Below are 27539 nucleotides of genomic sequence, written 5' to 3'. Positions count from 1 at the left end.
TGAGATAGAAATTACTATGCCAATTTAAGATAAGTCTGAAGGGGCCTAAATACCATCCTAAGTCTCAAAGTCCCTGCATGCCCGGCATAAAGATGACTTTGCTTCTCTAAAAACTCCTAGAATGAACCTAAAAGGCTTTAGAAAGCAATGAATTAAAACTGCCAGAGTTAGTGACTGCTGACTGTGTATAAAACTGTGCTAGATGATGCAGTAGGTACGAAGACGAGCCAGATGTTCATGCTACCCCTAGGGAGCCCCACAGTTTAAATATAACATACATATTTTAAATAAATAAATATTTTAAATAAACATTTAAATAACAGATATCACAGGAAAGATATGAAAGTTGTAAGGAGTCTTGAAGATGAGAAACATTTGCTTCTAATTTGAAAGACAGAAGGGTTTTTTTTCCCTCTAATAAGAAGAGAAGCCATGTGAGATGGGTTGCAAGAGATGCGTAGGATATGGTAGAAGGTAGATTGGAAGGAAAGGAGAAGAGAGAGTTCTAGGTTCAAACATGTTCTAGGTTCAACATGAACAAATGCAAAGAGGTGAGGAAGCCCACCACATATCCCCTATATTTCGAGAAAAAACTAAACTGCATGAAGAGCCAGGGGAGATAAAACTGGAAAGACGGCCAGACCATCAGTTACATATTTCTACAACAATCTCTAACTAGAATTCAGCTTTGCCTTGGGGAAACTGGTAGTTTTTCCAAGTGATGACTGTGATGTTTTTATCTTTTGCAACACTGGGCCTGGAGTTAAGTGTCCTCCTAGATCCATACCACTTGCAGACCACTGCCACTCCTTAAAACCACTCCTTTCTGAATTTCAGGTCATTAAACTCTGTTATCCACTATCCCTCCTTACTGTAGTGACCAATTGCAAGCTTCTGGTTCCTTGTTATTCTCGCCTTCTCTCCAACATCACACAGTTGTCACAGTTCTTTAGTGGTTTCAAATCTATGTAAGGTGTATCTTCTAATACTTGCTTTGATATCCTTTCTTTCAATGATTTTCACCACCATTCTCCTGTAATTTGTCAGTTCAATGGTCACTGTCTTGTCCAGCAGAAACATAGGGGGCCATGCACAGCACTCCCCACCCCGCCAGTATATTGAGAAATGTGTGTGTGTGGAAGTACTTTCTGGTTATCATGCTGAATGGAAAGTAATGAGTTTATTTGGTAGGTGGGGGCCGTATTTGGTACATACCCTGGAATACAGACAGTTCTGCATACTTGAAATGCCGACAGCATTTCTACTGAAAACAAGCAATGCTCCAGCTAGACCGTCCTCAGAAGCCAACAATTTCAGATCTATAAACCACTGATCTGATCATCTTTTCCTCATGTTTCACCCTCTCTCACATCTCTTCATAACCAGTTTAGACTATGTTTCAAAATTCCCTTAACCCTTTGTTTAGTAATACACATCTGACAAAATCCTAATCCTGTTAACCAAATTCTCTGTGCCTGCCTATACTATATATAAAGTAGTGGGAGAAAAACATAATCACATCAATCAGTTTAATTTTAATTAAGCACTGCTAACCTCAAGAAGTGGAGAAGGCAATGGCACCCCACTCCAGTACTCTTGCTTGGAAAATCCCATGGACGGAGGAGCCTGTTAGGCTGCAATCCATGGTGTCGCTAAGAGTCGGACACGACTGAGTGACTTCACTTTCACTTTTCACTTTCATGCATTGGAGGAGGAAATGGCAACCCACTCCAGTGTTCTTGCCTGGAGAATCCCAGGGACGGGGGAGCCTGGTGGGCTGCCGTCTATGGGGTCGCACAGAGTCGGACACGACTGAAGTGACTTAGCATAGCAACCTCAAGAAGGGTGTTACAGCTGCTTGGCAATCACACTGCATTTTCCTAGTCTATACATTTTCCTAGATCTTCGTTTCTCAACACGTGATTCATGGGCTAAGTATCACTTAGGAACTTATCAGAAATGCAGAACTTCAGGCCCTACTCTAAATCGCTATACACCAGAACATGCACCATTAGATCTCCAGGTGACTCACACACACATTAAAGTTTCTGAAGCCATGTCCTAGATGACTACTTCAGACTCTCTCCTGGTCTTAGATCTCCAGAACGTCCTTTCCCTTCCCCACAATCTACTGTTGATTCTGCTTTTTATGTCACTGAGAAAACAAGCAAACAATAACTTTCAGAAGTTATTTGTCTATTATTCACCTGCCTATCTATATCCATGTTTCTACACTCTGCTTTCCCTGTTACTATATGGTAACTACCGGTTCAGCTGACTGAAATCCTCATCCTGAGTATCAGATCTTAATTATCTATTCTCATCTATTCAAGAACACTGATCCTTTACTCTGTTCCCCAACCCTGAATTACTACTTTGCCCAACTTCAATGCACTAGTCACATACATGCCTTGTTTCTTTCACCTTTAAAAAAAAAAAAACCCAAAAACCCCAGCATCCTACTCCCTCTCTTGACCCCACACTCAACACCAACATTTCTTACCAGTTTTTAATATCAACTGTCTCCAGTTCTTCTTCTACTCTAATAGGCCTTTGTATCTATCATTCCACCAAAATTGCTCATCACTGCCATCCAACAAATCTGTATTTAAAAACATCCCTAAATGTCTGATATAAACAGCTCTAACATATAACCCAATTCAAAAAATAAGCTAGCACCAAACATTATAGTATTCGTGTCAGCTGGAATAAAGCTTGAAAATAAACTCCACCTACTTTTTACAAATATAATCAAATTTTCAAAAAGAAAACAAACTATTAACAATAGCTTTATTAATCAATAATGCTTACCTGGCTGAACATGCGTAGCCTGTAAGAAGTATTTCAAAGCTCTCTCAAAGTTTTTTTCATTTTCCAGAGCATGACCCACATTATTCCATAATTTGGCATTATTTTTATTTACCTTAAATACAGAAGTACAGATAGAAATTAGTTAAATTTTTAAAAATGAGTCTAATTAACACAGGTTTTATTTGGTATACTATTAGGAAAGGAGTACTCCACAGAAATGTCTATGAATGGATGAAGGCAGTTCAAAGGTACAAACTTCTAAGTTATAAGTAAGGTCTAAGGATGCAAATATATAGAACAGGGAATACAGTTAACAGTACTATATTGCATGTTTGAAAGTTGCTAAGAAAGTAGATTTTAAAAGTTCTCATCACAAGAAAAAAGTAACTAAATGAAGTTATGGATATTAATTTATTCTGGTAATTGTTTTATATATATATCTAAAAATAATTATATTATACACTTTAAAGTTAAGATGAAGTTATATGTCAATTATATCCCAAAAAAACTGGAAGTCATTCAGATTTCTTTCAGGAAAAAAAAAGTGTATGTACATGTGTGTGTGTATATGTGTATATATATAACTCCATATATATAACTCCAATTAACACAGATAACTGTCTGATATATTATTAGGAATAGAGTTTTCCATGGAGATGAAGAAGGGGTCAAAACGAAAATTGCTTCATGAAATTTAACCTCTCCTCCCTTTCAACATCAACATGCTAAAACTTCAGTTCATCTATTTTATATATTAAAATTTTACTTCATCAAAGCATAGAGTTGTTTGAAAATTCCTGCTCTATTATTTATAGTCTTTTGGGAAAGAAGGAATTTGCACAAGAGAATATGTTTAAACACTGCACTGATGACTTATTTTGAGGCTTGACATAAAGCTATTTATGTAGTCTATTAGAGTAATGGGAACTGTGCAGAATACAGAAACAGCCAAAAAGGAAGTTAAGAGTTTAAAGATTTGAAGAAAAGGAGCAACTGAAAAAAACATCTTTGCTTATAACTTTTACAGAAAACAAATCATATGATTTTTAAAAAGAACTTTTCTCATTTATATTGTCCATTCCATAGAGATGCAACATCCCTCCTTTCTGCCAGTTCCTATCTTTCTTATAGTTTTATAACCATTGGTTATCCTCAGTATGATAGGGCGCCATTATCTGCCATGTATTTTATTTCACTGAATCTAAGATGCCACCATGCCGGGGTCCAGCCCTGGCTGATCCAGGGTATTCGAAGCGGGGACGGCGTCGGCGACCTATTTATTTAAATATTTTATCAAAGATATAAAGAGTAATAGGATGAGGATAGCTCAGTAGGAAAATTCAGTGGAGAAAAGAGGCTGAGTAGCTTGGTTTACGCGGGAGACCAATAAAACTTCAAGACAAGAAGCTTGTACCACTTATTTAGGCTGCAGGCGTCCTTCCGTTCTCCCGAAGGAGAGGAGACACTGAGGCCTCCCCGGTCGGATCTTAGAAGCCCAGGCATAATTAGTAAGCATGGCGGGTTCCGCGCTCCAGATGGAGACTCAACCAGAGTGAGAGAGAGAGCGACATGGGGAGACCAGTATTTCGAGAAACTGATCCCAATTCTTTATTTTCCATGGTCTACTTTTATACACTGAGATGTTATGCAAAAGTCATGCGGGGTCAGCATTCCTGACTTTTATCAAAGTCAGGTGCTTCATACAAATGTATACAGAGGTCTTAGGGGTGTTACATCATCTTCTGGCCAGGGGGCCTGCTGACAATTTATGACCCTCTCCTTGTGACAGCGGTCAGTCAACCAGGACACTTATTTCTCCAGGGGTGATTATTCTTAAAACAGACACTACCCAAATAAAGTTACATTCCTATAGGGTGAGGGTGTAGTGGGTTTTAGTTAAGGAAAGAATTTACTTACCCTAAGGTCTAATGTGATTAATATCAAAGGTTAATACTTATTTCTTCTATATATTCATTAATGTATGTAAGGGCAGGGGATGTGGAGACTTAGCAACAAACATTGGCTCAACAAATGAAAAACCCTTCACCAATACAATTTCTAATCAGCCCATTATACTTATACTAATAGTTTTCTAACTTTTCTAAGGAACCTGTTTTTAGAAGGTTTAAAGCATCTCGTGCCTCTCACGGTTGGGAGGCTGTGAGCAATCACATGTGGCCGGATAAGCCTGTCAGGCAGGCTAGAGAACCTTCAGAGGAGTTTATAGGTTAAAACACTCTTATCATGCCCAGGAATTATTATTAACTGGAGCTCTAAGTTAACTCCTTCTCTGAAAGAGGTGGTGGGGGACAGCCCCCCCGTAAAGTCAGAGGTGTAGGTGAGCACAAAGTAGTAAAGTAGGCAGGCTCTGGTTATGGGGGTAGATGCTTGAGGAGTTCCAGGGGGACTCCTGAGGTTCGATCCTGCCTTTGCGTATGTCGAGCCTCCTTCCTCATGACCTTTGTCACAGGCGGAGTACCTCACTCTGGCCCCCAACATCACCAGTTATAAGGCTCGTGGTTATCTTATATATCATTAAGAAACAAAAAAGGTCATTAATTGTAAGATGCCTTTCACTGTAAGATTTATTCTGATTTCAGACATGTTAAAAGGTTAAAAAAAAAAAAAAGTACACCTTAAGAACAAATGAAACAAAGTATTCACATTTAAACATTTTATCATTTAAGCATCTAACAATTGTATAGCATTTGGGGAATTATTCATATATGCTCCAGACATACAACTAAGACTATTCAGAGCACTGGTTATGGTGTAGATTATACAAAGAACAAATTGTTTTTATTAATTTTTTGGTGAAGTATTTAACATTGAGAATTAATTGTCAAGTTAAAAGTAAAGTTAGAACACCGTAGCAGAAATGGCAATAAGAAATAATTGGTGATATATTTTGAATAACATTTTACCTTCAAGGCTGACATAAACAGCGTATATTCAGACTCCCAATCCCAATTCCTGTGGAGTGTTTTTAAGGCATGAGTGAATATCACCAAAGAGAGACAAACCCAGGATAACTTTTTAAATACACTGTTTAAGGAAGAAAAAGCAGAACAAAAAAAACATTGTCTTCATCACCAAAAAGAGGTAAGAAATATGTTAAATATCTCTAAATGTTGTGTTTGAATTCTAAAGACTAGGGACTGTTCTAATAATCATCCAGCTTGAGAGAGAATAACACCAAAAAAAATTATTTACTATAAACACTACTGTATAAAGTTCAATGACAAAAAAACTGATAAACCAAATTTTTAATTGTGACTTCTTAGAGTTCTTTTGTATCATTACCTATAACCTGAATATTCTTAGTGGTGTTTATAAAGGGTCAATCTCATTCCTGGCTATATTTAAAAACATTACCACTTACAATACACACCACAGGTTATCATGATATTCTCCAAAGAATCTTACTTTTTTGTGTGTGTGGCTGTGCTGGGTCTTCGTTGCTGCGCACAGCTTTCTTTAGTTGTGGTGTGCAGGCTTCTCAATGTGGTGGCTATTCTTGCTGCAGAACATGGACTCTAGGGCACATGGGCTGAAAAGTTGCGGTGCATGGCTTAGCTGCCCTATGCATGTGGGATCTTAGTTCCTGAACCAGGGATTGAACGTGTCCCCTGCATTGGCTGAGGGATTCTTAACCAGTAGACCACCAGGGAAGTCCCAGAATTTTACATTTTAAAAAGCTAGAATTATTCATTAAAAGTCATAGTAAAATTAACCCTTTATAAAATAGATGCAAATTACATAGCTTTAGGTTAATCACTTGGGACACAATTTGTCACTTACAAAATGATTGTTATACTTCGATAATCACTATGATCTTATTTGGTATTAGTAGTATTAATGTTCTTTGAGCTTTTGCTTTTTGCCTCAGTTACAGAGTTCTGTTTCTTTCGATAGATCCACTTAACCAGGATAAGAGTGCATGGATCAGAAGGACCATGGACATGAGAGATAGTCAGATATAAATTTAAATCAAGACTCTACTGTTTACTAGCTGTGTGTTCTTGCATAATTCAGGTAACTTATATGAGCTTCAATTTTCAAGTGTGCAAAATGAAGTTAAGGGATGTCTAGATTAAACGAGAAAACAAATCTATATAGTGTATTACAGAGCTGGCACACGGGAGGCACTACAAGATAGGCAGTGATTATAACTAGATACATCTACGAGAAAGTTTAGAGTGAAAATTGTAGTCATGGATGAGATTGTCAGGGAGAACATGCAATGTGAGAAAAACTCTGAGAAATAAAAAAACATTTAAAGAGCTGGTACAACAGGAAGAATCTGAAAAGAGGCTGAGCAGAAATGAGCACAGGTGGTGGAGAGTCAGGACAGAGACTTTTACAGCTGCCAGGGAGATACACTTTAAACCAAGCACTGATTGGATTTAGCCACAAGACTCAATGTGTTACATGACAGTAAAGTGATGAAGACAAGTCAATTCTGTGGGTTGAAAAGGGACAGGAAAGTAGGAAAAAAGAAACAGTGACTATTTTTTCCATATACAGTCAGTGATTATTCTGTTCCTTAGCAGTGAGTTCAAACATGGTGGTTTCTATGAAGCAAGAAATTACATATTGCTTTCCATATGCATTTTACATGTATTAATCCAATATGACTCATTTAAGAAGACTGTATCTTAGTTCATTACATATGAAAGCAGCAATGATCATTTGAAACTTTAGTCTCAATAATGTTCTTTGTAGCATCTGTGTCTGAATGAAAGTCTCTTATGTGTTAGACTGCAAAATAAAATTGTATAAATATGAGGAAAAACATAGATAAGGTAGGAGTTAAGGAGCTAAGGAGACTATCAATGTGAAAAACAAAAAGGTTAAAAAGATGACATAAAAATAGAATAAACATTTTAAACACTTAAATGCATCATACTAAATTCTACAGTTAGTAAGCATTAAATGCACTAACATTTTAATTCACCTTTTGTTTGATATTTTCTGCCATCCATGGGCTACCAAAATACAGAACCCCATGCTAGGAACATATAATACTCGCTCAGCAACAACAAATCCAACTGGGAAAAAAAGATTTGATGCAGGAATAAATGGTAATGCCATTAAACAAAGCGCCTACAAAGAGAAAAAAGATAATTTATTAAATTAAAAAATATACACACATCAACAGTCAAATCCAAATATTTTATCATTTAATCTGGATAATGTACCAGTGGATCAATTTTAATAACACTATAAAGAATACTGATTTAAACATAAAGAAGGAAACTTAAGGATGGTAACAATAAACATGAGGATGTATGTCAGCAAGGTGAGATGAAGTCTTCCTAAATAGTATTAGACCTTACACCTCAGCCTCATCAGATAAAAAAAATTTTTTGAAAATATATCTAAAAAAAATTAGTAATTTTTATATATCTAACTAATGTGCACAAAGAATCAGACACGACTGAGCGATTAACGATTTACATAACTTATGTGTACGTGGTAAAAACAAACTGACAGGAAAAGATATTAGTACTACTACTATGTGTAAGGAACACTGGAAATTGATAAGCTACATCTCAAACAAGACAGCAGCCTACTTCTACACGTTACTTCAGGGCTGCTCTGCATAGCATTCTGATGGGTCACATACATTTAAACGACTTAAAAATAAAACTGGCCCCTTTAAATCAACAGTCATTTATTCCATAAGAATTTCTAAATTTCCAACACTGTGCACTGTGTTAGAAATAAACATCACAAAATGCTTAGACGTTTTTGCCATTTTGAGAATGGGATGGCATATGGTTTCCCGATTATAGTCATTACAAAAGATAAGACAAAATAACTAGCACACAAATAACTTATGGAAAGAAATAGGCTGGTTGTCAGTAGGATATCTGTTTTCATGGACATCTGCTTCCATATTCTGTTACTCTGATTTGTTTTATAGTACCTTGTGGAATAAACATGTTGTTTTTTCAATTTCAGAAGTCTGAGAGTCTTCTAATAGTTTGAGGAAGCAATGTTTTTTATTATACATTACTACTGAAAATCGATGTAGAAATGTAAATAGTGAAAAGAATACTTTCTCCATGAATCACAAATTAATAATTTGTAATGATCCAACACTGAATCTGAAGAAAAGCACTACCATCAAACTGCTCACTTATTATCAATTTATAAATCTGAAATTTTAGTGCTTTCTTTTTAGTCAAAAAGGTAAAACATTAAGAGTGCATAATTCACTTTCCACTTCCCAGAAATATTTGACAAAAACAACCAGGTAGCTGTGAAACAGAGGTATTTGTTCCTAAATACATGATCCTTTTAAAAAAAATTCCCTGTTAATTCATGGATGCCCTAAAGCAATTTCATTTGAAAGAATAAAAAGTGTTAAATTCATCTAAAGAGGCATCATGGATTGATGAATAAGCTACACACAAAAAAAGCCCTCTCTCTCTCAAAAAAAAAAAATCTATTGATTCTTCAATTAGAAATCTCAATGATTAACTTACTCAGATGTTCTAATACACTGTTAATGTATGCCAACCAAGTTAACCATAATGCAATATCTTTTCAGAGAGTGGAAAGAGCAAAGAGTTCTGGAGGCAAATCTGTTTCACTTTTTATAATAAGGTAAACTACTCCAATCACCTTGTGACTCCATTTTTTAAAATAAATAAGCGGGATTATTAACTACTTATACTTTTGAGATAAACATGACATCTTATTTACTAAGTGCCTAACATACCTGGTGCTTGGTAGATATTCCTTTGGTCTACTTACCTGTTTCAGATATCTTCAAATAATATTACCATTAAAAACAGTATGTTTAGTTTTATACATACATATTAATTTATTTTCAGACTATTTTCTATTATAGACTATTACAAGCTATTGAATATAGTTTTCTATTTTTTATGTATAGTATCAATAGTTTGTATCTGTTAACCCTATACTCCTAATTTATTCCACTTCTTCCTTCCCTTTCCCTTTTTTAGATTGCTAAATTGGTAAGAGGCCTGTCCAACTCTTTCACGACTGCATGGACTGTAGCCCGCCAGGCTCTGTCCATGGGATTTCCCAGGCAAAAATCCTGGAATGGGTTGCCATCTCCTACTTCAGGGAATCAAACCTGCATCTCCTGGGTCTTGCATTGGCGGATAGATTCTTTACCAGAGACACCAGGGAAGACCCTTCGCCTTCGGTAGCTAAGTTTGTTTTCTACAAAACTAACAACACAGTATTATAAATCGACTCTATTTCAATTTCAAAAAATTTAAGAGTATGTTTAGGACTATATTTAAAGCAGTTATACCTAAAGTCACAAGGGTTCCTTTTTTATACAAACAAACTATAACATAATTAATTAATGTAAATCTATGTTAATTTCATTGGCAATATCCTTTCTATTTTTTATTCAGTTTGCACTATACAAATTATTTTATTTGCCAAAACTTTGTATTTAACTACTCTTCTTTACTTTGCTTTTTAGTAGAAACTCACTTTTGGATGTATTCTACCATGTATCTACTTCATTTTTATTTATGTGAGCTGCAAAGCACTATTAGACAAAGTCCCAAAGCAAAAATAAATCTGTATCGTCATAAATTCATGATCAACTTCAAATTAAATCCTTAAGACTGCTCAAGATTCTAGGTTTCTTTGGTAGGCTCACTCTCACTCTCTTTTACTATTTTCAGTCTTGACTATTTTTCTCAAATTTTTGACCCATGTCACTTTTAGGAGGTGACTACACTACCAAACTTTCAGAAAAAACAAAAGCGATAAAACAAGAATTTCTTTAATTCTCTGCTACTAAATCTATTAACATCTACATTCACGACCATTGCCATCCTTCCTATAACATAAGCAGTGTCTCCATCTATCTGAGGCCAAACCTGAGCTCCACACCTGTAATCTTACTATCAATTAGCTTTTCTTTCATTTACCTAATCACTTTCTTATATCAACTTTCTATGCTAAAAATGCTCTTGCCTTTCCAACCTTAAAAATCTTCTCCTTTGACAATATTATCTTTAAGTTATCTTAACCATTCATTATGACCCTTAGGTATAAAACAAGTTCCCATACTCTTAGGGAAAGATTTTTGTGGACATGGATCACAAGCAGTTGGTTGTAACCTCACTTAACGTTTCAACTCAAAGAGCATGTTTTTGTAAGCAAACCCATTAGTGATATCTCTGTGTATAAAGGTCAGCCAACTGAGCACTCCAAGGAATGTGATTCTAAATGTCAACCAAGCAAGTCTTTCCCCCAATATCAACCCACTTCAGCCTCGGAAGGTCCATCAATTCCAGGTCTCTATGCTTCCCCCAAGCCCTGATCCCCCAACAAAAGATCGGTTGCTTTGTTATACTTGAAGCCATTGCCTGCCTGGCTATCTTCTCTAAATTAGACCTTATCTCAGTTAAATCACTCCTAAAGGTTACCTTCACTAGCAATCTTCCTTTCCTCATCTCCTAATCAAATCATTCCACAGATACAAATTTCATTTAAGTAACTACATAAAAGAAGTCAAATCCAACTGATCTCACTCACTACTTGACAGCAACTGTTGGTGTTAACCATTCTTTCCAGAAACGTTTTCCTACCTTTCTGTCCATTTGGTCTATTTCCTATTTGGTACTCTTGCCTGGAAAATCCCATGGATGGAGGAGCCTGGTAGACTGCAGTCCATGGGGTCACTGAGAGTCAGGCACGACTGAGCAACTTCACTTTCACTTTTCACTTTCATGCATTGGAGAAGGAAACGGCAACCCACTCCAGTGTTCTTGCCTGGAGAATCCCAGGGACGTGGGAGCCTGGTGGGCTGCCGTCTATGGGGTCGCAGAGAGTCGAGCACGACTGAAGCAACTTAGCAGCAGCAGCAGCTATTTGGTTTATTTTCCTTTACACAACACCTAAATATGGAAGCTTTTAAAGACTGACTGAGATACAGCCTTCTTCTCTATTCAGCCCCTTCAACTCTTTATTGAGGGAAATTTAAGAACAAATAGTCTAAGGCATTATATGTATGAATTAACTTCTATGCATCTAGAATGGTGATAGCTAATTACCATCTCTAAGAGATGTGACAAAATCCCAGTTGAGAAAGGCTGCTCTATAACCTCTCCAAAGGTCTTCTTCTTTATATCTTGCTTTCAATTACTATCTCTATGGCAGCTGTCAAACTTCTCTGTGGCAATTTATCATATGTTTATGTGTATCTCAGGCTTTGCCACAGAACTCCAGGCACAAAGCGCCATTCAAAATCTCCGTTAGAAAATTTCAAAGACACCTCAAACTCAACAGGTCCAGATACTAGTCAATATGATCTTTCTTCAAACCCTATATTCTTTCAAATTTCTCTAGAATGTGAGTTCTCTGGCAATGGGGGCCCTGTATTTCTTTTACTATCATATATGCAGTGCCTAAAACGCTACCTGATACATAGGCTACAAATCAAAATTTTTATTGAATGAATAAATGAATCTAGTGCTGCAGCCAGAATACACTTGCAAAGTATTAAAAGCACTTTCTGGCATACAGTAAAATCTGAAGAAAATGTTAAAGATGATTATTTCCTTGCATAATTTAAAGTAAGAGGCAACACAATTATTATGAGTAAGAAGTGAGGGCAGAGCTAAGAAAACTGGAAACAGAGCTCATAAAAACAAAAAAAAGACTTTCAAATAATCAGAATTCTCTGAACACAGTAAGAAATACTTCAGGGAGTAATTAAAGTTTTGCTAATGAAAAATAAAGAGCTATGCATTTCTAGGGGCTTATCTTACATGATCCTCTTCTCTGTGCCAAGAAAACAAAGAAGTATACAGTATACTGAATAATTCATTTCTTTAAAAGGATGTATAATCTAGTGGGGTAAAGGTAAGAAATATTAAAAAAATATTAAAAAAAATTAATGCTAAAAAGGATGCTCCATGATTTCAGAGATCCCACTAAATTAGGGAAATTCATAATCACTCTTTGTGTCACATGCTGAATGTGCAGCATTAATCAAAATATGACATAAAATTACAGGATAGCCTAAAATAAGTTCATAAATTAGGATGACATGAACAAAGACAGCAATTTTTCAAAGATGCTTTTGAAAAAGTAAAGGCACTCAATAAACTGAATATAGTATTATCTGAAAATTTAAGAAACTTTCTTACCATTAAAACGGTCTTGGAGGAGTTACTAGGATATCTGAGACTAAATACTCCCAAAGCTCCCAAAAAGCAAAAAAAAATAAATGTGGCAAGATTTCGGACATCTAGAAACGACTCTATCAGTGGTATTGTTCCCATGGTCCAATCACAGCAGAGCTCTGAAGGGTTTAATAGAAGCCAAGCATTCACAGGAAGCAGGTAGTTAAAAGTTAGCTGCCTTGTAGGAGTTGGGCTTACAGCAGCTGGGTTATCAAACCTGTATAAAGAATGGGAAAAAAAAAGTTACTGAAATTAAAACACTTTAAACACAAAGTTAATATATAAAAAATACAAATACTGAACAACAACAATAAGACCGGCATTTTACATGTAATCTTGTTAAAGACATAAACTTTTTATGGATACCTTAGATTCTTGCCTGAGTTCAAATCTCTTTATGAAATGTCTAGTTAAGAGGAATGATATTTATGAAGAACTGTTTGAGGGGCAAGCAGGTTACCTATTTCTAGTTTATTATGAGAATGCTTCAGACAGGTATTCTATAATATTATGACATTCTGCAGAAATGCTTTTATTAAACTATGGCTTTCTGCTTCAACATCATAAGAAAAGTTTTGTACGATTCATTGTTGTATGTGTTGTATGAATGCTTCTGAGAACACTAATGTTTTCCTTTAAGAGATGTTTCTTTCATCACCAAATGCTAATGAAAATTATGTTTTCTAGAAAGAATTTCTATGTTTTCTTTTGTCACAAACAGAGAAAACTAAATCACCTATGAGCTTTTTCTTTTTGATTTCTACAAAGCTAAAAACCAAATTCTAGTACAGAGTAGTAACTTCACAGCCCTATGGAACATTTTATTTGTGCTCTACTTAATACAAACTTATATCCTAGTTTATATAGGCCATGATATATTATTAGTCTGTTTACTGCAAATTAAGTCAAATCATTTTTTAAAAGTACATTTAAATTAATCACTTCAGATTTTTAATTCTTTACACTATGTTTTAAATTGTATTAACATATCTAAATTGTGTTAACATATAGTTGTTTAAATCTTCCCTGGTGGCTCAGATGGTAAAGAATCCGCCTGCAAGGTAGGTCCAATCCCTAGGTCAGGAAGATCCCCTGGAGAAGGGAATGGCCACCCACTCCCAAATTCTTGCCTGAATTCCATGGACAGAAGGGGCCTGTGAGCTACAGCCCATGGGGTCACAAAGAGTTGGACACGACTGAGTATCTCTCCTTCCTCTAATATAGTTGCTTAAAAACCCAATTCTCATTTTAAAATGAGTAAGTCAAGGAAAAATCAACCTCTATCACTTATTTGACTTGGTCTTCTTAAAAATATCAACTGGTTGAGAAAAATGAATTATTATTTGAACAAATAATATTTTCTAAACTTTCATGCTGTGCTAAGTCACTTCAGTCGTGTCCTACTCTTTGCAACCCTATGGACTGAAGCCCTCCAGACTCCTCTGTCCTTGGGATTCTCCAGGCAAGAATACTGGAGTGGGTAGCCAACCCCTTCTCCAAAACTTTCATACTTCAATATATACATGTATGAAAAATACTAAATCTTGAAAGTCAGGATTTGACTCTCAACATGACCAACAAAACTGAACACAAAACTTTTTCCTGTCATCCACTTTTCAGAGTTCATTTAGAAAAATTAACTATTTAGGATAAATTATTTGATAATCGAACTTTAGTCAAAGAATATATGTCAAACCAAGTCTAATCATATTATAATCAACCTCATAGGATAACAGAATAAAATTTATATAACACAAGTACATATACACACATTTTAAAATGCTTATATTTGGAAAATACAGTGTAAACATAACATACTCCATATACCCATCTACATATATATACAAAAAATGAATACATTCACACCTATAAGGCACATTGTCATATTATAGAACTAGAGATGCAAAAGAGTTGATTCAAATTCCCTAAAACAAATGATAAACAGGAAACATTAAGGAGTGAAGAAGGAAATACAAAATATCTATCTACAATTCAATCTATTTTTCACACTATTATGCTTAAATGAGCTTTTAGTTTAGCATGGCTAGACTCAGAAGTAAAAATTCTGGAGGTAAAATGTTTAAATATTCTTTATAGAAAAAAATGCTATTAAGGATAATTATTATACAATAGAATATTACTCAGACATAAAAGAACAATGAAATAATGCCATTTACACGACTCTGTGCGACCCCATAGATGGCAGCCCACTAGGCTCCTCTGTCCTGGGATTCTCCAGGCAAGAATACTGGAGTGGGTTGCCATTTCCTTCTCCAATGCATGAAAGTGAAAAGTGAAAGTGAAGTTGCTCAGTCGTGCCCAACTCTTAGTGACCCCATGGACTGGAGCCCACCAGGCTCCTCTGTCCATGGGATTTTCCAGGCAAGAGTACTGGAGTGGGGTGCCATTGCCTTCTCCACCATGGACAGACCTAGAGATTATCATACTTGGTGAAGTAAATTAGGTAGAGAAAAACAAATACCATATGATATCACTTTTTTGTAGAATCTAAAAGATGATACAAGTGAACTTATTTACTAAACAGAAACAGACTCACAGACATAGAAAACAAATATATGACTACCAAAGGGGAAAAGGTGAGGAAGGGATAAATTAGGAGCTTGGATTTAACAGATATACCTTACTATATATAAAAGAGATAAACAAGGTCCTATTGCATAGCAAAGGGAACTATATTCAGTATCTTGTAATAACCTATAATGGAAAAATATTGGGATTTTGTTTAAAAAAAAAGTTCTTGCATGTAATGTCAGTCACTTGAATAAAACTATGAATAGGTAACTTTGTAAATTTTCTTTTAAACTTTGGATGAGTGAGGTGAAATGGAAAAATGCGATGAGAGCAGGAAAAAACGATAATGTTAAAATTCAGTATAACTTTTGCTTCTAGCCTTAAACAAATAAAAAAAATGGAAAATTAAAACTTCCTTTAACATTCTAAGCATCGAGCAAAGAAAGACAATGACACTCGATTGATAGGAAAAAACCAAAACAAAAACAAAAAAACAGATGAGGGGAGCCCTATCTAAAGAGTTTAGAACTTGGATAGAATTTTTAGTCTGTGCAGTAGCAAGAGAGAATCTGAGTGGAGACCATTTGTATCCCTAAATTGAAAAGATGAAGCTGGGAGCCCTAGAAGTCCAGGGGGGTTAGAATTAGCAGGTAGAATACCAGGGAGAAGAAAACTGTTGAGAAAGAGAACTCATATCTGTAAAGGATTTCTCTCTAGTTTTCAGTACTATTGAGAACTGATCAGCATATATATACAAAGAAATACCTAAGGACAGTATAGTGGGTTGATTTCTGTTTCTCCAAAGTTTATGTCTACCCAAAACACCAGAATGTAACTTTATTAGCAAGTAGGTCTTTGTCAATTCAGTTATAGTTAAGATGAGGTCATAATGGATTAAGGGTGGGCCCACTGTCTAATGAGGGCATGGTGACACACTCTAGTACTCCTCCCTGAAGAATCCCCATGGACAGAGGAGCCTGGCAAGCTGCAGTCTACGGGGTTGCAAAGAGTGGGACATGACTGCACGACTAAACACAGCACAGCACCATCTAATGACTGATGTTCTTATACAAAGAAGAGAAAATACAGAGAAACACACAGGGAAAAAGGCTAGGCAAAGACAGAACAGATTACAATGATACAGCAACGTGCCAAGGAATGTCAAAGATTGCCAGCAACCTCCAGAAGCTAGGAAAGAGGCATAGAACAGATTCTTTCCCAGAGCCTTCAGAAGGAACCAGCTGTGCCTGGTACCTTGATTTTTGGACTCTGGCCTCCAGCACCATAAGAGAATAAATTCCTGCTCTTTAAGCCACTCAGTTTCTGGTAAATTGTTACAACAGGTCTAGGAAAATACAGTTTGGAAAGTACCTTCTGAAAGGGTTAGATAAAAACTCACAACTAGGAACAGTTCTTCAGCAGCCAGAGTGGAAATCCTCATAGTGCAAAGTCTATCAAGTAGAGAAGTCAGAAGGGTCTTGTGTCAGCAAAGGAGCAAAATTAGCCTTATCCTAAATGTTGCTATGCTTCCCAGGTGGCTCAGTGGTAAGAATCTTCCTGCCAATGCAGAAGTGGGTTCAATCCTCGGGTAGGGAAGATACCCTGGAGAAGGAAGTGGTAACTCACTCCAGGATTCTGGCCTGAAAATCCCATGGACAGAGGAGTCTGGCAAGCTATAGTCCATGGGGTTGCAAAAAGAGCCAGACACGACTTAGCTATTAAACAACAACAAACACTGCTATGGTCTCCTAAAACAAAGTTTAAAAGCAAGACTAGAAGACGAAACATCTTTCAAATAACTTACACGCATCTGAGAACAATGCTCTACAATATTTATAGGAATACATTAGGTAAAATCAGATACAGTACCTATTAGAAAAACTACCAAGCATGTGAAGAGATAGAAAAATACAATCCATGAGGAGAAAAATTATTCAATCTAAACTGACCAGGAAATTACACAGATGACAAAATCAGTGGAAAAGGACATTAAAGTGCTAAAACAGTCAGAAACATGGAATACACACACGCACACACACACACACACACCTCAAACAGAACTCAAATAGAGATGAAAATGTCTGAGATGAAAAATAAAAGAAATTAAGGACAGATTAGACATGCAGAAAAAAATTAGTAAGCTTGAAGCTACAATGGAAGAAATTATCCAAAATGAAAATGGGAAAAATGGCTTTGGAGGGAAGAGGAATAAATACAGAGTAACAGTATTACTTCAAGAAGCCTAAAATACATGTAATTGGTGTCCCAGGGGAAGAAGGGAGAGGAAAGAAAAAAATATTTCAAGAAGTTTATAACTGAAACAATTCTAAAATGTAATGAAGTAAGAGTTACATATTCTAAAAAGCTAAATTAACCTAAGCACAAGAAACATGAAGATAAAACAAACAGTAACTGAAAGCTTGCAACTTTTGGCCATTTTCACTCAAACTGTATTGTACAATAAGTCCTGAAGTTGCAATGTATAGCATCATGACTGTAGTTAACAATACTGTATCATATATTTGAAAGTTGCTAAGAGTGTAGATCTTAAAAGTTCTCATCAAAAGAAAAAAAAAAAACTTTTTGGTAATTATGTGTGGTGACAGATGTTGACTAAATTTATTATGGTAATCATTTGTGTGTGTATGTATAAGATTCATTATGTTGTACACTAATACAATGCTACATGTTAATTATGTCTTAATTAAAAAATACAGAGAAGAGAAACAATAAAGAGAAACTATTAAAAGCAAGGATTGAAAAATAAAGACATACTACATGCAGAAACATAAAGATAAGGATGAAAAGATTTTCCGTTTAACATAACACAAGCCACAGAATATAGAGTAATATTTTTAGATTAGTGAATGAAAACCAGCATTGTAGAATTCTACACTCAAGGAAAATATCTTTCAAAAATAAAGGTAAAACAAAGGTATTATATATCAGATCAGTCGCTCAGTCGTGTCCAACTCTTTGCGACCCCATGAATCACAGCATGCCAGGCCTCCCTGTCCATCACCAACTCCCGGAGTTCACCCAGACTCACGTCCATCGAGTCAGTGATGCCATCCAGCCATCTCATCCTCTGTCGTCCCCTTTTCCTCCTGCCCCCAATCCCTCCCAGCATCAGAGTCTTTTCCAATGAGTCAACTCTTCGCATGAGTTTCATGAGTTTCAGCTTTAGCATCATTCCTTCCAAAGAAATCCCAGGGCTGATCTCCTTCAGAATGGACTGGTTGGATCTCCTTGTAGTCCAAGGGACTCTCAAGAGTATTCTCCAACACCACAGTTCAAAAGCATCGATTCTTCAGTGCTCAGCCTTCTTCACAGTCCAACTCTCACATCCATACATGACCACTGGAAAAACCATAGCCTTGACTAGACGAACCTTTGTTGGCAAAGTAATGTCTCTGCTCTTGAATATGCTATCTAGGTTGGTCATAACTTTCCTTCCAAGGAGTAAGCACCTTTTAATTTCATGGCTGCAGTCACCATCTGCAGTGATTTTGGAGCCCAGAAAAATAAAGTCTGACACTGTTTCCACTGTTTCCCCATCTATTTCCCATGAAGTGATGGGACTGGAGGCCATGATCTTCATTTTCTAAATGTTGAGCTTTAAGCCAACTTTTTCACTCTCCACTTTCACTTTCATCAAGAGGCTTTTTAGTTCCTCTTCACTTTCTGCCATAAGGGTGGTGTCATCTGCATATCTGAGGTTATTCATATTTCTCCCAGCAATCTTGATTCCAGCTTGTTTCTCTTCCAGTCCAGCGTTTCTCATGATGTACTCTGCGTATAAGTTAAATAAACAGGGTGACAATATACAACCTTGACAAACTCCTTTTCCTATTTGGAACCAGTCTGTTGTTCCATGTCCAGTTCTAACTGTTGCTTCCTGACCTGCATACAAATTTCTCAAGAGGCAGATCAGGTGGTCTGGTATTCCCATCTCTTTCAGAATGTTCGACAGTTGATTGTGATCCACACAGTCAAAGGCTTTGGCATAGTCAATGAAGCAGAAATAGATGTTTTTCTGGAACTCTCTTGCTTTTTCCATGATCCAGCGGATGTTGGCAATTTGATCTCTGGTTCCTCTACCTTTTCTAAAACCAGCTTGAACATCAGGAAGTTCATGGTTCACATATTGCTGAAGCCTGGCTTGGAGAATTTTGAGCATTACTTTACTAGCGTGTAAGATGAGTGCAACTGTGCGGTAGTTTGAGCATTCTTTGGCATTGCCTTTCTTTGGGATTGGAATGAAAACTGACCTTTCAAAAGCTTAAAGAATTCATCACCAGCGCAGTCCTACACGGTCAAGAAATGTCAAAGAAAGTCCTTCAGTCACAAGGAAAAATGGTACCAGATGAAAATCTTGATCTAACAAAGGAAGAACACTAGAAATGGTAACTCTACAGGGTAAAACAAAAATTTTTCTAAGTTTAATCTCTTCCAAAGATAACTGTTTAAAGTAAAAATTAACAATGTATCGTGGGATTTATAATGTATACTCAATAAAAACATATGCAAATAGCACAAAGGCTATGTTATTATTTAAAGTGTTTATATATAAACTTATTTATTGTATATGTATTTGTACTATATATACTGACATTTATAATTTATATTCATACAATTATAATATTCCTTAAAGATAAATTGTGATAAACAAATGATGTAAACCAAAAATACCCCTAAAGCAATCACTAAAAATACACAGGGAAGATTTATAGCTAATAAGCCAACAAGGAGATAAGAATGGAGTAATATAAAACATTCAATTCAAAACACAGAAAAAATGGAACAAAGAACAGATGAGACAAAGAGAAAACAATTAGCAAGATGGTAGATTTACAACAAACTGTATCAGACAGCTGAACCTACCATTTAAAAGACAGATTATCTGACCAAACAAAAAAGGAAGACCCAACTATATGTAGCCTATAAAAAAATCTACTTTAAATATAAAGATATAGATAGAATTAAGAGGTAAAGAGATGAAAAAAGATAAACCGTTTATCACTAACAAAAGACAGCTGGAGTAGTTAATATAAGGAAAAGTGAATTTCTTAGTAAAGACTATTAGCAGGGATAAAGAAACTCATTTAATAACGATAAACGGATCAATACATCAAGAGAACATTAAAATCCTAAATATTGATATACTTTAGTTTTACAATAAATACAGGAAGCAAAAATTGTCAGAACTGAGGAGAAATAGACAAATCAGTCAGTTTGTAACTCTGATCAGTTACAGTCAGAGATTTCAACATCCTTTTCTCAATAATTAATAGAGCAAGTAGACAAAAATGACTAAGGATATGGAAGACTTAACACTTAACCAACTGGGGGATCATTATTTTGACTGATGCTTCCAAGAGTGTACATGTATGTCAAAACCTATTAATCTGAACATTTTAAATACATGAGGATTCTTAAAAAGTATAAATTATAACTCAATAAAGCTGTTAAAAAACCTTAATGCAAATCAAAGACTTTCTGGAACATTTGCAATCACTTAAAACTCAAAGTTAAAAAAAGGAAAAATACAAAAAGAACCAGAATGTCATACCTGGTGAACACTGGAAGTTGCGACTGAATAACCTGGACTCGAATCACAACAAGTAACAGGGTACTGAACATCAAGACAATGAGTTTTATTAGTGTCTGCAGCATAGAAAATGGAATACTACCCTTTCCACGAAGAAACTGTCCAGCAGTAGTACATAACAATGGCAAAGTATACTAGAAAAAGAAAAAAATTTAAGTAAAAAATAGCAATTTATTGTAATGTTTTCAACAACTGTACTTTCTAATTGCAAGATTAAATAAAAATTGACTATAATTATAAAATCAACATGGAACTGATAATGAATAAAACTGAGCCCCAAAGTCTTATCCAATAATGAATTACACTATGCAGTATTACTGGGTGCTTTCCCAAACTGCCCTATAGTTCCTTTACTGAAACTTAAAAATCTGTCCTTAAAAAACTGAAGGTGTAACATAAAATGTTAAGTAATATTCAGTGGGTATGAAGGCAAAACATGCTTGTTTTTTGCAAATTTTTGCTAAATATTATTGGTAAAGCAATTTATATGATGATACATTTAGAAAATAAATTCATTAGAATTTGATTCAAATAGTATAAAAGACAGCAACAAGGAAATTTATATTTCTCCTTACCCCTTGGGCAATAAATACTTCATATACACAGCAAATTCCCACAACTGTTATTCCTTGTTCTTTACACAGTGTTGCAACAGCCACTAAAAAAACTGTCAATGCAATTGGAGTCCACACTACAATTCAGGAACAGAAAAATATAAAAACACACAAAAACAATTTTATAATATCATTAAAGAATAAGACAATTAGATATTACTGAAAAACTTCAAATGTTGTAAGCAATTTCTGCTTTATATATTCAAAAAAATACATTAATATATATAATTTGATTGAGTTTTACAGCTAAAGGAAAAGTATTGAATATTAGACATTTACCTATGGAATTATCTGGTCCTTTTGATTTAGTATATGACAAAAATGCAGCTAGAAAAAAGATAGATGACAGAAGTTCTGCTCTTCCTACAACACCTGTTACCTAGAAAAGGAAAGGCAGGGAGGTCCATATTAATGAAAAGCATTTTGAAATTTTAACTATATATAATTGCAACAGTAGTTTAATTAGAAATTAAGCTGCTGTAACTTATCAAGTGCACATTTCTGTTTTATAGACATTCCTTGAGTGCCCTCAGGTGGTGAACTTGTGTATCTTACATAAAAATATATTCATCAGTAACTTTTATTATTTTAACTATCAATATTTATAGACTCCGAGGAAGTTGCAGAAATAGTACAGAGAGGCCCTTGTTTACCCTTTACCCAGCTTCCTTCAATAGTAACATCTTACAAAATTATATAGTATACCATCTAGACTTAGTTCTAAATTTTTTTTAAATACAAGTGTTCTTAAAATATAAGTATATAATAAACTCAACACAATGCATCGTATCTCACAAATAAAACCTGAAAAGTTTAAAAAGATAATACACTTTAAAATATCCTTTTAAACTCAAAAAAATTTAAATATAAAATCCCCCCAAACTCCCTTTAAAGTGTTCTGAACTCACTATAAAACTTAAAACAACCTAGCATCTTTGCAGATGTATAGAAAAATGTTCAGTTAGAAACCAAAAGGTTCAGGATATTGGGAGAGACACACAACGCCCCTGCAACACACAAACACAACTCTGCAAAGTTTAAATACACAGATTATTGTTTCAAACTAAAAGCTTGTAATAAAACAACTGAATAGAGTCCTCCTTGCTCTGCTGAGAGGCAATTTTGGAGTCTCAAGACTACAGAATTAAGTAAGGTTATAATTTGAATATGTGTTGGTCATAAGCATACTGGCAATAGTAGAGACAGCGCACAATTTTTAAACTCATGGTAATAAATAATATGAAATTACTGAACATCATTTGTTAGGATGTCTGCTTATATTTGCATGTATTCTGATACATTTTCATGCCTTACATAAGTTTCTCTTATTATTTTCTGTCCTTTGAAACACAAAGCCAAGTTGACAAATACTTAAAATCTTTATTCACAAAAAAAATTAGCAAAGAACTGTATTCATTTATATTTTACACTGCTAAAGTTGAATAATTACACATTAAATGTTTATGTTTCAAAAATTGTTTTAAACTGAAAAATTTTACACACTAGGAAAGCTATATCTTGTGCACTAGGAAGGTAAGACACTGTACCAAATTAAGGAGTCTTTAAACACTTGAAGTCATGGTTAATTTTTTTTCCTTAAAAACATATACCATCATAGTCATGTGTAGGAATAATGCAAAAAATAAATTTTACTTACTGCTTCTGTGTGTATTGGGTGCACTGCAAAAAGTAAAGAGGCAATCATACTACTCTGGTTATTCAGAAAAAGTCTGCAGACTTTAAGAAATATCACACTAACCACAGCATGAAAAATCATATTTAGGAGATGATATGACATTGGTGTTAGTTCACTGAACAGATAATTTAAGCGAAATGTCAATACTGTTAAGGGACGGTAAGACTTGTGGCTTCTCTCCTATAAGGAAAAAAACAATCATTGATTATTAAAGTATCCTGGTTCTTCTGGATACATAAACTAATCACTGCTTTTACTACTAAAGAATCTACATTTGGCTGAGAAATAACAATAAAATAATAAAAGTCTCAAGAATAACATAAATATAAGACATAGCTTTACGTGGGTTTTTGTGTGTGTGTGTGTGTTTTCCTACTTTCTTTGTCCAAAAACAAGGCAATTTCCTCTTTGATATATAGTTGAGTTCAGTTCAGTTGCTCAGTTGTGTCTGACTCTGCAACTCCATGGACTGCACAGCATGCCAGGCTTCCCTGCCCATTACCTACTTCTGGAGCTTGCTCAGACTCATGTCTATTGAGTTGGTGATGCCATACACACACACACACGCACACATATATATACACACACTGATATAAAGTAATCAAAGAATAGAAGAAAAACATTTGACTATTAATTCAATACCCAGATTAAGAAAATAGGATAATGGTGGCATTAATCAAATTGTAGTACAGGATTTCCCTCCAAAGCCTGTTTCCCAAACTATTACCAAAAAACATTCATGTAACTGCTGGCTAGACTTTCTAAAGGAAACATAAGAATAGAATGATCGCCCAGTTCCATTTAAATAACAATGACTCAAAAAGGTTGCCTAGTTGTCTCATGAAAAAACACCTCCATAATGTATAAACCTGAATATATTAAACCAAAAATTCCTAAGTACCACACAGGGAGTGATATAAGAGAAAAACTTTCTTAAAGAATAGACACCTTTGCTATTGTGGTCTCTACTTGTAGCAGATAAAATTTTATGTTAGGTACTGAATTTCTTTATAAACTAAAAGTTACATTTAACAAGAAATATTTTTACTCTAAGACAAAATCAAAGCAGATTAAGAATAAAACACACAAGTTAAAAAGATACAAAATATTATCCTAGTCATTTTTTTGTAATTTTATATAAGGCATCCACACTCACATTCCTTGCTCTCCTACATCTACTGTATTTCGCTATAACTCTGTTTTATATCTATAGACTTAAGCCTGCTCATCCCCAACAGGGAACACTGGAAAGCACAAGAACCAAACATTTCTTATTTTGAAATTAATAGCACTCTAATATCTCCGTCTGTACTGACTACATACAACATGAGTGCTACCTACCTCGAATGTTTTTCTCTTTCTTGCCTAATTCCTGTACATCCTTCAGGTTTCACCTCAAACATACAGCAATGTTTTTAAGGCAATGTACTGAACTGAGATCACTTATACCAGAAAGCACCTTTAAGGTCAAAATCTAATATCATGATTAAAACCACAGTACATATTAGCATAATTTGGGGACAGAGGGTATGCGTACAGGGGAATGAATTATCTAGAAAATAATGTAGTATTTATCAAGAAAGTAATATCACAACAGGACCATATTTTTCCCTTGTTATCAAAAGACATTTCTTCTAAAGGTTAGAATTGGGTGAGAACAGAAAGGCTGCAGGAAAATAAATAACCTGCTTCTCTAGTAAGAAAAAAAAATACTTGTTTGTGACTAAAAGAATGAAAGATTCCATACCCCTTCTTGAGAAGTTTCCAAGTTTGGAGAACTTGGAAAGGGGCCATGAATGACAAATGACAAAAAGAGTGTTACATGCTATGTTTCAACAACTATGTGCTACATATTACAGACAATTAATGAATCCTCAGAGTTTATTCTTTTACAGATCTGGAAAATACCTCATTACCTAAAAGCTGTGTGCCCACCTACTTCACACAGCTTTTATATCATACAACTAAAATTAGAATCTAGTCTATATGATCCTAAGCTGACAGGTGTTTGGTCCTTAATAGTTTAACACTGACCTTCAAAATAAAGTTACTAGCACAGGAAAAATACCTTCAAAAAAACAACCTAAACTCTTGGGTTCTCAGTATAAAATCAAAATAATTATTAGATATGAGATATGGCACAAATTAAAATTTTTAATAAATCATTTTTTTCTGCAGAAAAATAGTTAATATGTGTACTTTGCATTTTTACTCAACCTGTAATGAAGCTATATAATTTTTAAATGGTTAATGCTTAGTTGCTCAATTGTGTCTGACCCTTTGCAACCCCATGGACTGTAGCCCTCTGTGCTCCTCTGTCCATGGGGATTCTCCAGGCAAGAATATTGGAGTGGGTTGCCATGCCCTCCTCCAGAGGATCCTCCCAACTGAAGGATCGATCCCAGGTATGCCACATTGCAGGCGGATTTTTTACCAACTGAGCCACTAGGGAAGTCCTTTTAAATGGTTAAATATACCACAAACAGTTATCTCCTTTGCTTGAGTCATAAAAAAGAAAAAAGAAATGAAGTCAGTTAGCAAGAAATAGTTATGTATTGCCCTTATTGTCAGAGAAGGCAATGGCACTCCACTCCAGTACTCTTGCCTGGAAAATCCCATGGGCGGAGGAGCCTGGTAGGCTGCAGTCCATGGGGTCGCGAAGAATCGGACACAACTGAGCAACTTCACTTTCACTTTTCACTTTCATGCATTGGAGGAGGAAATGGCAACCCACTCCAGTGTTCTTGCCTGGAGAATCCCAGTGATGGAGAAGACTGGTGGGCTGCCGTCTATGGAATTGCACAGAGTCGGACACGACTGAAGCGACTGAGCAGCAGCAGCAGCCCTTATTGTTCTCCTAATACATTTGGTTTTTACACACATATATTAGTTTTAAAACATTTAAGCCAAGGTACACAATCAAGGAAAGTATCAGGTACTACTTTAAAAAAAATAATCACGTTTTCCACTTCCTATCTAATTTATTACAAATATTCATGTCTTATATGAAATATCTGATAAAAAACTAAACTACTAAAACATTTTAAAATCTGAGATACATATAAGTAATTCATACTTACTTCAGACATAGGGGTCCCCCAGAAATCATTCTGAAATAAAGTTTTTAAAGGTGTAGATGGATGCAGGTCTTTATTATCCAGTATTGCTGAAACATCATCAAAAACAAAACCACAAAACAGGCTGTTCCAATAGCAAACAGCAACCACACCAACTATTAAGGTTACTTCTTTGAGGTTAATATCAGCCATCTTTTCCATAAGCACTTGTGGACAGGATCTGGGGAAAAGAACATGAAGATACAATGAAATAGTGAAGTTGCTCAGTCCTGTGCAACTCTTTGCGATCCAATGGACTGGAGCCTACCAGGCTCCTCCATACATAGATTTTTCCAGGCAAGAGTACTACAGTGGGTTGCCACTTTCTTCTCCAGGGGGATCTTCCTGACCCAGGGATCAAACTCAGGTCTGCATTGCAGGCAGATGCTTTATCCTCTGAGGCACAAGGGAAGCCCAAAATGAAATAAACATTTTTTTTTTTAATAAGTGCAGCCATGAAATTAAAAGACGCTTACTCCTTGGAAGGAAAGTTATGACCAACCTAGATAGCATATTCAAAAGCAGAGACATTACTTTGCCAACAAAGGTCCGTCTAGTCAAGGCTATGGTTTTTCCAGTGGTCATGTATGGATGTGAGAGTTGGACTGTGAAGAAAGCTGAGCACCAAAGAGTTGATGTTTTTGAACTGTGGTATTGGAGAAGACTCGAGAGTCCCTTGGACTGCAAGGAGATCCAACCAGTCCATTCTGAAGGAGATCAGCCCTGGGATTTCTTTGGAAGGAATGATGCTAAAGCTGAAACTCATGAAACTCATGCGAAGAGTTGACTCATTGGAAAAGACTCTGATGCTGGGAGGGATTGGGGGCAGGAGGAGAAGGGGAAGACAGAGGATGAGATGGCTGGATGGCATTACCAACTCGATGGACCTGAGTCTGAGTGAACTCTGGGAGTTGGTGATGGACAGGGAGGCCTGGAGTGCTGCGATTCATGGGGTTGCATAGAGTC

The 27539-nt window shown here is 35.6% G+C and overlaps 1 protein-coding gene across 1 annotated transcript in view; it reads right to left on the bottom strand.

The window, feature by feature from the left end:
• The window catches only part of TMTC3 (transmembrane O-mannosyltransferase targeting cadherins 3), a 51884-nt gene that overhangs the window by 13507 nt on the left and 10838 nt on the right, over positions 1 to 27539 (bottom strand). Inside the window, exons 2-10 of the mRNA XM_061415679.1 lie at positions 26538 to 26754; positions 23419 to 23637; positions 22041 to 22140; positions 21723 to 21838; positions 21109 to 21281; positions 12969 to 13221; positions 7769 to 7917; positions 5736 to 5856; positions 2812 to 2923 (exon numbers count right to left, since the gene is read on the bottom strand). Coding sequence (XP_061271663.1) covers positions 2812 to 2923; positions 5736 to 5856; positions 7769 to 7917; positions 12969 to 13221; positions 21109 to 21281; positions 21723 to 21838; positions 22041 to 22140; positions 23419 to 23637; positions 26538 to 26735 — 1441 coding nt within the window. The 5' untranslated portion in view covers positions 26736 to 26754. The remainder of the gene's footprint in view (positions 1 to 2811; positions 2924 to 5735; positions 5857 to 7768; positions 7918 to 12968; positions 13222 to 21108; positions 21282 to 21722; positions 21839 to 22040; positions 22141 to 23418; positions 23638 to 26537; positions 26755 to 27539) is intronic.

Source organism: Bos javanicus, chromosome 5, assembly GCF_032452875.1.
Source record: "Bos javanicus breed banteng chromosome 5, ARS-OSU_banteng_1.0, whole genome shotgun sequence".
NCBI lineage: Eukaryota > Metazoa > Chordata > Mammalia > Artiodactyla > Bovidae > Bos > Bos javanicus.
This window is presented reverse-complemented; position numbering and strand designations above follow the sequence as displayed.